At 40.5% G+C, this 16,233-nt stretch overlaps 1 protein-coding gene across 2 annotated transcripts in view; it reads right to left on the reverse strand.

Annotated features, from left to right (window-relative positions):
* LOC110983236 (integrator complex subunit 4-like) overlaps positions 1-16,233 on the reverse strand; it is a 144,104-nt gene that overhangs the window by 63,160 nt on the left and 64,711 nt on the right. For both annotated transcript variants that reach the window (XM_022242326.2, XM_087145891.1), the window contains 2 exons: positions 12,506-12,721; positions 8,439-8,558 (listed from right to left, as the gene is read on the reverse strand). In XM_022242326.2, coding sequence (XP_022098018.2) covers positions 8,439-8,558; positions 12,506-12,721 — 336 coding nt within the window. The remainder of the gene's footprint in view (positions 1-8,438; positions 8,559-12,505; positions 12,722-16,233) is intronic.

The following is a 16,233-nucleotide window of genomic DNA, read 5'->3' on the forward strand; positions in this document are numbered from 1 at the left end:
ATACTAAAATCCAACAAGGGTTTTTGCCAAAACGTTTAAAGTAGATTCCCGTAATAGCATTCCCTGATATAACGCTCTTGCTGATACATAGCTATATTTTCATTTCCCCAATTGCACTCATTCACCGTGTACATATTTCTGTGGTTATAGCACTCCCATTTATTATAATTATTATTATTAAATTCAATTTATATAGGGCTCATTTCATAAAAAAATGTTCAGGTGTGCTTAACAATATTAAAAAAAATACCTATTAGAACAACTATTTCCAAAGACCCAAAACAATTAAAATAAACACAATTTAACATTGATTTAAAAGTTTAAACCAAACATGGTGGGACTTCCACACATCGTAACATCGTGTGTCCAAGACTCATCCTTGTGCCTGAAAACTGGAAGCACTCTCCAAGAGAACACCCAGATTCTCCCAGACAGGTCCAACGAAATTAAAGACGACAGAACTACAATCAAAATTAACAACCACCCAGAGCCTGGAAATTAATAATATGCTTTCTTAAAAAGATATGTTTTTAACATTGATTTAAAATCAATGTTAGAATACTTTTCAGGACATAACGCTCACTATTTTAGGCCCCGGAAACAAATTATGCATGTGAAATGATTCCGGTTACAGTGCTCCTTTCCCTTGGAAAGTCACATTCTCTGAAAATCTACAAAACCGCATCACAAGGCTGCAGCGATTGGCCATCCTCTGGGACACCATGTATACAAGAAATCACACAAAGTGCAGACACGCACTCGGCCGGCTGTGCATAAGCCCAAATACTCTTCATAGACTTGGTGTAATGCAGATATGTGTTGTGCAATACCCATAAGCCTACAACCTTACTTCAGTGTTCGGCGTAACATGTCGGGTTTGTTTTCACTTGTGTTTTCTGATGACATCACTTTCTGTAGTCACATGGTTATCGGAAAGAGTCAACAGCTGTCCATGAATGGGTCTGCGGTATATGTAGCAGTCAGGATGGCATGAGAACAGGATTTGAACTGGTCATGGTGCATGTGGTGGGGTGCTAATAGGTTGCCACAATGACTTTGAATGCCGTAGAAGGTCGGATCTTGAGCAAAATAATGTTGAAATGCTATGGGTGGAGGTTCGGCTTTCTAGTCGCAACAAGTTGCTTCTTGGAGTTTTTTACAGACCGCCAAACAGTGGTGTTCAACCTCTGGAGGCTCTTGCTGACATGCTAACTAATGCTTCATGGCACAACAACTCCATCTGTATAGTTGGCGATTTCAACTTACCCTCTCTGCAGTGGCAATCAACCACCGGACTTCCAGTCTCAAGTGGCTCCATCATCAATAATGGTTTGTTGATGTCATCATGACCGTTAATAACCTGCAGCATGTGAACTTTTCTCCAACGAGAGGGGACAATATCCTTGACCTTGTCCTCTGCTCCGGACAGCACCAAATCTTCTGTGAAACTGGTGACAACATCTTTGCTTCTGACCATAATTCTTCGAGAATTAACTTTCACACAGCTGCTAAAGCTAGGCCATCCTACGTTAATCGTCCCGTCTTCAATTTTCACAAAGCTGACCTAAATGACATGCAGAGAACAATGGAATGCATTCCATGGCGTCTGTTGGAAGCAACAGGTGACTGTGATGAAGCCACCGCACTCTTCTATGACTTCGTTGAAGCTGCTGTGGCTGATATTGTTCCTGTAGTCTGTCCACGCCATCCATCTCCTCCGTGGTTCGATGGAGAAGTTTGTCATGCCCTGAGAGCCAAGGAGCAAGCATTCAACATGAAGAAAAGGAGCCCAATTCCTGCTAACATTCAACTTTTCAAAGAGGCTCGATCTCAATTCAAGCAAATTGTCAGGGCCAAATACGCCAACTATCTATATTCTGTAGCTGGAGACATTGGTAAAAATCCCAAATGCTTTTGGAGTTTCATTAAGTCTCGAGCGAACTCTCGTCAACACTCCTTGCCTTCTGTACTTCGAAATGAAAACTCTGGTGTGGAAGCAGTAGATCCAGCGGGTAAGGCAGCTCTGCTGATGGATTGTTTCCAGTCGGTTTACCTGCCAGACTCTTCTGATGAAGCTGATGCCTCCATGCTTGCTCTCAATCATGCAAACTTGTATACTATGCCTGCTATTAGCATCACCAAATCTGATGTCCCCAGCAAGCTCAATGACATTGATGTTTCTAAAGCCACTGGACCGGATAATCTGTCTGGCTTCGTACTTAAATTCTGTGGTAATGCTCTTTGTGGTTTCTTTAGCATATTTATTCAATAGGGCCAGTTTGGAGGGTCACTTTCCCTCACAATGGAAAGCTGCTTATATCGTTTCCATCCATAAGTCGGGCAATAAATAAAGTGTCACTAACTACAGACCTATTTCATTGCTCCCTCAGGTCTCCAAGGTTTTTGAAAAGATCATCTGTGAGCAAATCATGTATCATGTCCAACCAGCCATCTCTGAGCAGCAGCAGGTTTCATCTCTGGTAGGGATTGCCCCACTAACTTCACATCTTTGTTGCAGGAGGCTTACCATGCTGTTGAACAGAGAGAGCAGTTGGATTTTATTTAGGCTTATTTCTCCAAGGCTTTCGACCGTGTCAATCATGATTTTCTGTTGTATAAACTCTCATCATACAATATTCATCCCCGTATTCTTTGTCTACTGCGTAGTTATCTCTCTGATAGGAAACATCGAGTGATTGTAGACGGTCACTGTTCTAACTGGAATACGGTGTCTTCTGGTGTTCCCCAAGGCTCAATCTTGGGGCCTGCTCTGTTCTCATTATTTGTAAATGGCATTCCTCGGTTATTAAATAATAATTGCTTACTATTTGCTGATGACTTGAAAGTTTTCAGAAGAATTGGTTGCCTGATTGATACATTCTCATTACAGGAGGACTTGGACAAAATCATGTCCTGGTCATTAACTTAGAAGTTATTTCTTAATATCAATAAATGTAGTGTCCTCTCTTTAACACTTAAGAAGAAACTTAATAGTGTTAGTTATACTCAAGGAAATGATATACATGTACTTAAGAGAGTCACTGTCCAGAAGGATCTTGGAATTTTCATTGATAGTAGGCTGACCTTTGTTCCCCATATTGACTCTGTAATTATAAAGGCTAATCGACCGTGTGGCTTAGTATGGTGCAATTTCCGCTCCCTTAAGGATGAACGTGTTCTGCTTACCATGTACTGTTCACTTATCAGGCCCAATCTGGAGTATTGTACAGTTGTATTCAATTCTATTTCAGCTTACCAGGTACAAAGGATTGAAAAGGTTCAACAATGCGTCCTTCTCACAAATTGTAATGTTATTGATTTGGATTATCTTGAATTACGTGACCATTATAGACTCCCAAGTCTGAAGCACAAAAGAAACATCAATGACTGTTTAATTTTGTATAAGCATTTTAATAATTGTTATAATTTGACTGATGCCAACCCATACAGCTTGTACGCTCCAGCACGTCAGACTAGGCATGCACCTAAACACATCTTCCATGTCCCATGGAGTCGCATTGAGGTAACTAAGCATGGATTCGTCTCTACCACCTATTATGGGCTCCATTGGAAATGAGCTGTGTTTGGTGCACCGTCAAATCTTTTCGTAGGTAGGTGTCTTATGCTGTGACACAAATCAGTTCTTAATTTACCGGTTTAGTTTGTAAGTTGTTTAAGTTAATATTACCATGATTTGAATGTTCTTATTGTTTGTTTCTTGTTTCTGTGTCCTCAGTCCACCAACAACATGTACATGTTTGTTTACCCGGATGTGCAGGTGTCTGTTTATTTTGTGTTGTATTTGATGTTTGTTTAAATTGTAGCGTCAGCGGGTTCAGCCGGTGGGGGCACCAGCTCGGAACTGCATGGAGCTAGCTGGCGGCCCCAGCTGGTTATTTTTTGTCTAGTATGTTTGTTTAGAAATTATATATGTTACAATTTAAATTACAATGGTTTTTTTGGGGTTATTTATTTCCATTCCTGTAATTGGCGGCATTTCTGCTGTTGGATGTGGCTAATAATAAAATAACATTAAAAATAAAAATTCAGAGTAGGCCTTGAAAAGCCTGTCCATCAGTTGCTGGAGGTCTTTCCAGACGTGGGTGGGAAGCTCAATGTCTTCGGGTAAGGGCCTCTCACTGATGAGGGCCTTTTTGCATGTTTGGTTTTTGCATGAACCAAAGACAAGACAGGTTGAAGAGCTTGCCAACCGATCTTGTGTGCAGGTAGCTCTCTTTTTGGATGAACTGAAGGTATAGGGTAGGTGCAGTAAAGGCGTTCTAATGAGACTGGAGCTAAGATGCAGTCCTGCTTAACTCAACAGGTGATGCTGAAGGCACTGGATGTCCCCCATCAAGGCTAACTGTGCCAGACACTTTGTAGAAGAAGGTGATCAGGCTCAGGAGTTGCGGGGAGAGGGGGGACTGATTTTCTTGAGGACCCTAAACAGTCCACTTTCACTCATGGGGTCCAAGACTTTAGGTAGGTTGACAAACACAAAGATACAGGAGTCTTCTCTGTTCAAGGCACTGCTGGAGTTGTCCAATGGATATCATGTACATCTATGAAGTGGGGATCTTGCTGGCCTGAAGCCTCATCGGGATTCTGGGTAGATATTTTTGTTGGAATATACACTATGGAGAAGATGACATGAGCAAATGTCTTGACCCCAATGGTTATGAAGAGATACCTTGTTGGCTGCTGCAAAAACTGCAGTATCCCTTTTGCTTGTACAGGGTGACGATCTCGGCATCTCTTAGCTTGTGAGGGAAAGCTCCTCTCGTGCAGAGACAGAGAAGATTGCACAAGTGGGGCAGCAGAGCTGGCTATCCAGCCTTGATGACCTCAGCTGGAATGGCATCATTTTCTGCTGCTTTGCCACTTGTAGGTGCATTGATTGCATTCTCAAGCTCTGCTGCAGTTGGGGTGCCTCATCAAGCTCCTCCATGATGGGCCGACATTTCAAATAGCTGAGAGGTTTTGTCCCACATGCAACCTCCTTGTTTTACAATGGTCTTGTTGAGGACCAGCCAGTCAGTACTGCATTAACATTAACAACAAGTAGATCGTATGTTACCTAAGGACCTTTATATATTAATTTACAACACAGGTATTTTGCTCTTCCACTTATATTCGTATATGGTGATGATGAGATTCAGCTGGTGCCAGTGTACTAGTGGTCCCAAATTGCATCCATAAGACCAAATGCTGAGCTCTGGAGGCAAAGTACAAATTGGCTGTGAAAAGACTGTGGCTGCAACAGAGCTCTAGTGGCTTCCATCAGTTGATGGTTCCAGTTCTCTGGTGGCTAATCTTCTCATATTTTGGTCTTTAAGTTGCCTGGCGGATCTTGTTGATGGATCAGTGAAGGCAGGGATGAGATTTGAAGAAACTAAAAAATCCATTAAAAAATGCCTCCTTTCATACTATGCTCTACGTGCACCTGCAGTATCTGTGCTTCTTGATTTTTCGATTAAATTCCAATCACATTCATCTTCCCTTTTGCCACTCCTTCTTCCACCAGACTTTCACGATACGAAATATTCCATGCATTTTTCAAGCTTTTCTCAAGAGGAAAATCTCCACTGCAATTGATGACTTTGAGAGCCTGTTGATCAATCATAGTGAAAGTTGATGAAAACCATGCGGCAAAACTAAATGACACCTGAGAAGTCTGTAAATGTGGACAGTAATGCATGGCACATGTACATAGCTAGAACTTGTGACGAATCCCTATGGTTTAATACTATATACCCACATCGTTCAGCAATATTCCATTACACTACAACAGTAACAACAAAGGCGGGCACACTCTATCCAAACCTCACCTTGCACAAGTCCTGGATTAAATCTGAGAAAAAGTACAAAGTAATACTTCCAGTCTGGGCAAAGCCATGTGGAATAGAAAACCCATATATCTAGATTACAATTTTCCAAATATCTGGAAATCCAGACAAATCTCACCCCTGTGAAGGTCACTATAAAACTGGATTTTGCACTCCGGAGATAACAGGGAACTCTGGCATAAACAGAAATGATGTTGACCATTCTGCACTGGATGAAATTAGGTTGAGGGGAAGATTCTCTCAGAGCTATTTGTTGGAGGCTCCCTGTGTTTAATTTTTCTTCCCTTTTCGTCCCTTGCCCAAAGGTGAGCAGTGCTTCTTTTTTTTGAGTATGCTTCTTTTTTTAAGTGAACCATGAAACAAAAATTTTTTTTTTAAACCCTTGAAATTGTACCTTTGGGTTTAAGTTTAACTTATTTGAAATGCTTGTTTTGCATATTTTGGAGCTTTTGGGGTTTTATGCTAATGTGCATTTGCATATTCATAAACAAAACTATGACGTCGTCCAAGGCACTGAATCTCAATGTTGCACCGATTTGTGCACAGAAAATAACTAAATTTTTTAAAACAATGCTATCGTAGATTTCATTTCCTTTGGCAATTTATTGTGGACATAATGTATGGCAATGAGCCAGCAAGCAACCTTTCCACATTAATGTTTTCAGATAGCAAGTATGGAGCTCACCATTACAACATAAAACATGCAACTGAACCATGTCTTAATGGATTTCAATCAAAGTAAAAAGCGCTCTCACTTGTCCAAAAATGCTTGGTCAATGTTGAATGTTTTGAGAGTGCACTTTTCAGTTCAAGTAATGGAAAAAGATGTCAAACAGTCTTCATACATTGAAGAAGGGTACAAAGATTATTAAAATTTATTTCATGGATCCTTTAAAAGAACTGTTCTCTGCTACTCTTGTCTGTTGTAAGGCAGCAATGCCAATGTTTAGCCAGTGGATTTCAGAATCTATTATGGCTGTCTTGAAGGCACCATACATGTACATCTATTAAGCACTTGCCACTGGGGATTCCAGTTTCGGACGCATATTCTTTATACGCGTGGCCCGGGTCTCCAAAATTGGACAAAGGGAACTGGGCCTTGTAACAAAAGACCATACTAGTAACAAAAGACCAGGCTGCTGGGAATTACCAACATTTTTCACTCTCAATAGTGGAGATAATCCAGCCTTGTTTTGAAACAGTATACCACGGTTTGGCGCTTCAGCGCAAGCGGATTACCACCTGGGACAAAAGCATTCCACCACCGTAGTGATGAGCCACACAGTACTGCTGCACGCCAATCTGGCCCCTCTTGAAAAGAGGTCAACAGCGCACTAAGTCAGTTTCGAGAACAAAAAACAATTATATAACACCGCAAAATCTGGGCTGTTTTACAAGGCGGCCGGCCTGGCTGAAATACTCCAGTGTCAATAGATGTTGTCTGTCACATTAGAGTAAAAACCAGACTCCTCCCTTTGGAATAGGCAAGATGTGACGGGTCAGCACCATATTAGGTGGAGGGTGTCCAGATTGGGCAGGAGACAGCTGCCTTTAAAAGTCTCTCCATTCATCAGAGTCAACACCAACTGAGACTGGCTTATGACTTATAGACTCTTGTCTTCCATAATGAGTGGTCACTCTAACAAGCAAAGATAGAGTGTCCTCTCCATGATGGTACAAGCCATGATGGGTGTTGTGAGAATCCTAGGTCCTAAAGATCTCCCTCTCAGCTTTACTGGTGTGGTCCAGAGGAAAGTACCATACATCTGGTACCAGGTCAGCTGCAGGAGCTGCCAGAAGGCTATCCCACATGTATGTCCAGTGATGCAACTTCCACCTGCCTACAGGAATCGAATCCTAGTTAGATTTCATTGTCCTGGATTGATTCCATGGTTTTGTGGCTTGGTAAACTGAGGAAATGTTTAGTGCACATTCATGTTTCAGGAAACTAATCCCCCCCTTTTTTTTTCAGAAACTGAGCAGACATCTCCATTGAAATTGGCAGAAAACATGTTTGTATTTAACTGTGGCTGCATAAATACAACACTCGTTCGTCAACCAACCTTCATTTTCAGATGCTGCAACACAGAACTTCTGCCTATCACTTTAACATTAAATACTCTGGTCCCAAACTTTGGAATACTTTACCATCCTGACAAAGATTTTCAAGATCGTATACCATCTTTAAGCGCCAACTTAAGATCTTTCTCATGTAAAGCAATATAATTTTCATTGTCACAATGACTACTTCTGATCATATTCGTAGCCATGAAAATTAACTTAACCTTTTCTTTTCATAGTCCATCTTCAACAATTACTCTATAATTGCTTAGAGCTACAATTATTTGTTGTTTCTTATATTAATGTTATATGTATGTTTTGTTTAAGGGCATGCCTACCACAAGCTTTGCTTTTAAGGTGTTGCCACCTCTTCTGGCATATATGTCTTTTAGACTTGTCTTATTATTATTATTTCTGCCACAGGAGGAAATAAATGTGTGTGTGAACAGAAAGTGATTCACTCTTTCATCCAACATTTCATACAATAACTGAAATAACTGAGATCATAACTCAATGATGGGCTTGACTTACCCTTAGTCCTGACATAAGTTTCTTGTCTAGGGTTTGTTGCAGGAACTTTGGACTGACAAGATGAAGAGATCCAAGCAAACCAACAGCCTCTGATCGTACATTCACTGACTGATCATTTACCTGGTAAGAATCAATAGAGAAAAGCAGGTTACATTCATGTATGTCTTGATGATCGAGGTGTCACTCTTCTACATTTTTGATTTCCATAGCATACATTTTCATGCAATTCTATTCAACCCAGAGCAGAACTACAACATTGCCAGCTATTCCCAGTAAATATAGTGTGCATACTGTTTATCTGAGTAGAGAGGCATGCAACAGTGCTTCATTGAGGACACAGGATATGGCCAATGCTGGATTCAACCCCCGACCATCTGATCATGGGTAAAAACCTACACGGAGTAGGTCAAACTCCACTACAAACAAGGAATTTGTGTGTAAAATATAAGGACACTTTGTCGTTTACAAGAAATTGACATACTTACCTTACACACCAAACAGCATCAAACATCTGTAATATGGGTCATTCAATGTCACACCAACACACCTGTTGACCTTAGGTGTGCAGATTTTGAGGAAAATTGCTGTGCTTGTAAACATCAATGAATTATAAATACATGCCGTTCCGTTAGTCTGTGATAAACGCGTGTTCGTATGCAGCGAGCATCTATCATATGTGAGCAGATTTCCTGACTAATTCAGCAAACAACCTACATGTACTGTAGTTTTGACCTCCAGGTTTTGACCAATAAAGGGGCGCCTACTATTGTTAATGTTAATGCAATACTAGAGTTTGTCAACTTCCAACTAGCGGTGTACATTACAAAGGAGGCACTGGAGTTGTTTGGAGTTGACTCCATTGACTCAGAGCTTGTCCCACATTCTGTTCGCATTGCTTCCTCAAATGACAAGCAGAGATGGGTCCCATGTTGTTTTATTGGATGCCAACAATTGTACCAATACAAGAATGCCAGGAAAACCATGTTTTATCAAATTCTGAAGACCTAAGGTCAAAAGGTATGTTCAGGATTCCTGCACCTAAAGGACAATTAAATTCCATGACTTTTCCACGACTAAACTATAAGAATTCATGACCCAATAATGCAAATTTTTGACTATTCAGACTTTAAAAGTTGTAAATAAAATCACACAATTTTTTGCAGGTATTTCTAAAAAGTTTGAAAAATTCCACAACTTTTCCATGACTTTAGCCATTTTTACAAAATTCCATGACCTTTCCAGGGTCTAGAAAATGAAAACAGATTTTCACGACTTTTTATGACTTTTCTAAGCCACGGGAACACTGTATGTTGGTCTGACATGAAATGACCCATATGTCTTGGATTATGATTGACTAAAAAGGTGTCTGGTTGTGCATACCGTTAAATATGTACCCCTGAACATCTACAATACATGTACAATACAAATATGCCATGGAAAGGTGGACATTTGGTCTTGATACTACCGATCTCATCATAGGTAATCCTTTAAGAGGTTTATTTTACATTTTCAAAGGCAGTGGAAACTGGATATAGTTCCATATTCATTTCTGTAAACTTGTTTTTATTTTGTGAATTATGATAAATAATGGGGTTGGTAATAGCGTGATCAAATTCCCACTTTTGTATAGAACTGCCCCAAAGCAGAAACACTATCCAAAACTAAATTCTCAAAACCACTCTGTAGCATTACATGTAGAGAAAAGGCCTTTTACTGCAAATACAGGGAGAAAAATGTTGACAGTATAAAATTGATAATGATGGTAGCTGATAATTCTAATTTCAATAAACTTTTTGACCAAACCTATTTGAAACATCAGAAGCAAAATTTGTAAAGGGAGTTCCCTTCCAAAAAGATACAGGAAATTTTGAATTCCCTGAGTGTAACACTGCTTGGGAAATAATGATGCAAAATGACAAGTTTCACTTAGAATTGCAAAACCTCTGTAGTCATTGAAAATTTAGTTTTTACTTTCTAAATATTTTACCGGAAATATTAAACAAACATCAGTTTACATGTAAAGGAAGATAAAAGGTGGATCCATGGCGGGTACGACAAGTGGGAATGAAAGGGTGCAATTCAACTAGCCTTTTCAGTTGTTTCAGTGTTTTAGCTGAAACAGCTTTAGTTTACCTTAAGATTTTTTTTAGCTGTTTCAGTGAGTAGCCAGGACAGCTATTATTTTCCTTAAGGTTTTTTCTTCTTTTCATTTCCTTTTTCAGACTTTCTCCATAGGGTTTGTACACATCTTCTTGTCCCATAGGTTTTTGACAGTTTCATACATCTGATCGACTTCAGACTTCACAGACCTTCAGACAATCAAGCAAGGATAGTCCTAGAATAACTTCGCCATGATGACATCATCACATTATTAATTTTTGAATTTTGAATATTTAATTCTTTGCAATAGGGTTTGTACATGTTTTTCTACTGAACACTAATGAGTGAGTAGTTCTCAACTTTTGCTCAAGATTAATACGAGAACGAAAGAGAAATCATATGTTTCACGCTCTGGTTTTCGATTTGAAATCTACCCAAAAGTCAAAATATCAATAATAAAAACATCATTACTTAGAGGGAAAATGAACTGAGAATACAGTCGGAAACAGCTGTGTTCGTCTGGAGGACAAACACACCTCTAGTTTCTTTTTCTTCTTAACTTTTCTTTTCCTTTTCAGACTCTTTCCCACAGAGTTTGTGCACGCTTTTCTTCCAGTAGTCGACTCTGGTAGTTTAATACATCTCAATGACTTCACACTTGGCATATCTTCAGACATTCGTGTAAGGATGGTCCTGACAGAAATTTGTCATGATGACATCATCACATGATTTATTTTGAATTTAGAATATTTCAATTTTCCCCATAGATTTTGTACATTTTTTCAACAGCGAGACTTTAGCACTGTTATCAATCTGACTATGACTTCCTATTGGTGCACACTCTTAGTTCATTAGGTAGAGAGGATCCTGGAACAAAATCTTCATAATAATGTCATCAGAGGTCACATGATATGAGTTAAAAGTTGCAGTTTTGCTTCATAGGTTACATATTTTTAGAACCACAAACTTAAGCTCTGCTATCCAACTGAATGACTTCATATGAAGTCCATATTTAGTCAACCACCAGCCAGATTCTCCGAAGATCGTCAAAGTGACGTCATCACGTGTCACATGATATGACATTAAAGGTGCAAACTTCAATTTGCCATATCTTCTGAAGTACATGTTCAATTGGTTGAAACTTGGCAGATGACTAGAAATGGAAGCTTCATAGACAAAAATTGACCTGATGTGGTGATGACGTCATCAGATGACAAGTCACATGACATTAAAAGTACAGTCTTTAGAGCCCAATATCTCATGAAGTACATGTCCGATTGGGCTGAAACTTGGCAGATAACTAGAAATGGAAGAGTTATAAACAAATATTGACCTGATGTGATGACGGCAGACCCTTATGCACAGATCAAGCTAACATAATGAAGGCGTGATGACGTTATCATGGGTCATGTCACATATGCCTAAAGGTGCAGATTTTCTCCATACGGAAGATTCTGTACATATTTTTGTTCCTTCATCAACTTCAGCTTGGTACTTTGATGAAACTGTCATATAATAATTTTTGTTCCTTCATCAATTTCAGCTTGGTACTTTGATGAAACTTTCATATAATACTTATCTTGAATATGCATTTAGACTGTTTTTCTAAAAACCAAAACAGGGCGTATGTCTACTGACAAACGTATCTCTTTTTTTATTTTTGACTGATTGAAGTGCCACCGAAGTAATCCAATGAATCTATCTCTCTAGACCATTACTGTGGGCTCAACAAACCAGTAAGCTCTCCTATCAGCTGTGAAGATCTAAACACTGTAAATCAGCTGTTGATAACTTGTAAGTCAAGATGTTAAAACCTCAACCTTAGTTACTTACAAATACACAAATATATGAGCATGCTTTCATTTGCAAAGGTTTCTTGGACTACACTTTGGAAAATTCCTAGAAGACACTGACCAATGCTTGTGGAAACCAAGTTAATTTTTAACATCAGTAAAGAGGGTCATTACCATTTGACAGATGTTGGTAAACCCATCATCAATAAGCCGCAACTTATCTTCACTCGATCCCTGCACAGCTAACATTTCTTCGGGGTAGACATGACTTAGTACCCATATGAGCTTGAGTGCAGCCAACCTTACTCCATCAAAGTCATCAGAAAGCACCTTGACAGATTGTTGGTAGATGGAAAGGTCAAGGCGTTGTCCACGTTGATGTAAAGTAAGCTGTAAAGAAATAGCTTAGAGTTTCAAAAAGGGAAACTGGGCATATGTACACTATGTACAAGTACACGTTAGATACAAGCACACTGGTACACTAGGTTGATAATTGGTATGTATCACTATTCCTCAGTCTTAAATGCTGTATTTTCATTGACCCAGAATGACCACATGACTAGACAATAAAATGTATATTAGCTCCACCACTGGATATCACACATCAAATATCAAACCAAAATGATTTTCAAAAAGTAGATATTGTTTTCTTCAAGAAAGCTGCAACCAAAACTATCAAACTGTGCTGTCTCTTGAGAACTTCAGGTGTGGAACATATTAAAAAGAATTCAAAACAGAGGTAGAATGAAACAATTATTGACAAGTGTTGATGTGGATGGGATATGATGTACATGTATGTGCATGTACATGTCTTGGGTGTTAAAACATCACATCTCACATCACAACAATCGTTTGTGACCTAAATATACCAGGTAGTCTTTCAACAACAGAACAATTTATCATGCTTTTGCAAATCTCAAATAACAAATTGCCATTATCAGTTTGAATGAAGACTGATGGAAAATACGCCACATGGGCTGTGGGCATTTACATGTATGTGCTTGGTAATGAATTAAAAAAACAAGCCAATGTTGCCATCCTTAAAAACAATGCTACTTATAATAAGTTTATTTGGCTCCAATTGGATGCAAATGACAGAGGCAGGTGGCAGAATCTCTGTTTTGGAAAAAATAAATGTTTCGCTCAAAATTTCACTCTATCACATATTTCTGTGTAAAGCGGAGGATCCAATTTGAACATACTTTTTTCACGTATTCTTAAAACCCTCAATAGTGTTGTTCAAGCACTGTCCACAAGTACATCTGCTGTTGGACAGGGAAAATAGTTCAAAAGTGTCTGATTGCAACTTTCCTTGGATATTTAATTTTTATAACAGAAGAAATTCCTATGAAAATCAAAGTTATTTGTAAATGGGGCAGGAAAAAATTCAGCAATTCTATAAATGGAGTACTTGTAGCGAGCCCTTCGATGTTTCAATTTGCTTCAAACTGTAATTTTTTAAATATAGGCTGCGCGGAGTATAAGCCGGAACACAACAAAATTTGCAAATTAAGTGTGCATCACGTGTGCTGCATGTAGAAGTGCTTTTAAATACATGTGGAGTTTTACATGGCACACTTCGATGTTCACTAGATTTTTTTCATACAGTACTGCCAAACGTCTTTGCTGAAAAACTTTGAATTCACTTGTTTAAATACTGGTGAACCTTTGTGAACAATTTCAGTGTCACAAAATTTTGTCTGCAATTTGAACATGTCAGCATCTGGAAATTGGGCAAGAATTCAGTTGAGTGTCCTCTAACTTGGCGCACTTGAAAAAATTTCACAAAATCCCACAAAAACGTTTAAGAGGTTCTTTAAAATTGATAAATTCCTTCCCCACATGGAGTGGGTCGGGTCTCCTAGTGACACTTACCCCTGCCCAGCCTACATATGCAGAGTGGCACCGTTCCCCTTGAAGAATAATAACTAGCAGAAACATTAAGGCGGATGTTGCAAGAGTGCGCACTCACCAGGTGAAACTCCTTAGTCGAACTATCCACTGCCCAGCCCAGAACAAACTGGACGTTGCCTGGACCGCCGAGCACAGGGTCGCTCTGCCATGGGCCGTTTCTCTCAACAGAGCGTCTTTTAGGTAATACTCGGTGAAGGTAAAGGGAGATTTCCAACAAGCCGCCTGGCATATTTCAGCTAGGGAAAGCCCTCTGAAGTACGACCAGGACGAAGAGGCGGCTCAAACATTGTGGGCCATGACGTTAGTCTGGGTCATCTCATTATGCTGTGCCGACCAGTCTCGGTCAGCGAAGATGATGGCTGAGACCGCCATCAGGCAATAATGTTGTTTGACGGCAGGTGAGAGGGTTTCGTCGTGGTGACGAAAAGTTGGGAATCAGATTACAGGCGATGTTTGTTCTGGCAAGATACCACTTGAGAGTCCAAACTGGACACCATTTCTTGTGTCATCTCTTGAAAGTGAGGTTATATCAGGAACGAATATGTCAGAAGGTTGGAAGGTACATGTAGGCGTCTGGTTTTTAAACAGGAACCCGATGGTTGGGATGAGACGAACCCTGTGCCGGTCCCAGCGGATGTGACCATCAGCAATCAACGGGGTATGTAGCTCACTACCTCGTCTCAATGTAATGACCACGAGGAAGAACGCCAGCTTGATGCTGAGATGGAGGTCAGACGTATCAGCCAGTGGTTCGAAGAGGGGACTGACAAGAATGCGTAGAATGCTTCCGAGGTCCCAAGAAAAGACGAGGCATTTGACGTGAGGATACTCAACAAACATTCCTCAGAGAAGATGGTGGATAGCAGCCTTATCAGAGACAGTCGGTCCATCGCTGAAGCCTGAGTGGACCGCCATCTAGGCCAAACGGTAGTTGCGGATGGTGGCAACCTGGAGGCCCGAGTGGAACAAGTACGTGAGGAAGTCTGCAACAGAACTCACAGGTGTTTCGCCGGAGAAACATTGTGGTCATCGTGCCATATAGTAAAATGCTGTAGTCGGCTGTTGTAAATCTTATGAATGGACAGTCGTTGACCCCGGGCCACCATGGACGTAGCATCTGCAGAAAGGCCTGACGCTCTGAAGGATCATTGGAATAACGTCCAGCACGTCAAGTGAAGACCCTCTGATGCTGGGTGGAGGATCTCCCACTTGGGCTGACTGAGGGTGTCCTCCATGACCGGAAGGACCAACAGTCGTCGTACCAGCAGTCTTGTCAGTCTTGGAAACCAAGGTTGGCGAGGCCAGAACAGAGAGATGAGGAGGATCCAACATGGCTCCATTCTATCTTGGACAGGAAGTCTCGAGTACTAGCCGGCGGTCTGCGTATTGTAGCAGTAGGCTTAGGAGCTATTGTTCGAGCTGCGGTCAGGGTTTAGCACGTGTGACCCAGACTCGCATTCACTAGGCGAAGCACGAGCATATGACTTAACCCTCCTTTAGTTTTACAGCACAAATATGCACAAGTGCCCAAGGTCACTCTCTTGCATGTTGGTGCAGTGCACAACACGACACAGCTGTGCTTCTTTGAGGTGTTTACCAAGTGACCTAAAGAGTGACTTGAGCATAGGAGGGTTAAGGCGGCCAGGTAGAGTGTACATGTAGTTCCTGCATGCCTGGATGTCCCAAGAACTGGACAGATCAAGGCAGAGACATAGGTCTGACTGGGAAACGTCAGCAGCTGTACCCAATACGGAAAGGAGACGCCACCAGGCATAGCATGTTCACAGGTTGGAGCTAGATGTGAGTCGTGAGTAGAACCCGGATAAGTTGAAGAATTATTATTATTATTATTAAAAGAATTTATTACGCACAAATTCAATTCAAAAAATAAAACAAATGGGCACCGTCGTGTATTAGACAGATCAACGGAGCAGGATGTGAAGCCAGAGATGAAACTGGATGTGAAGCCGTATGCAGAGCTGGAACCA

Source organism: Acanthaster planci, linkage group LG14, assembly GCF_054643075.1.
Source record: "Acanthaster planci isolate LZ-2023a linkage group LG14, COTS_SCS, whole genome shotgun sequence".
NCBI classification, from domain to species: Eukaryota; Metazoa; Echinodermata; class Asteroidea; order Valvatida; family Acanthasteridae; genus Acanthaster; species Acanthaster planci.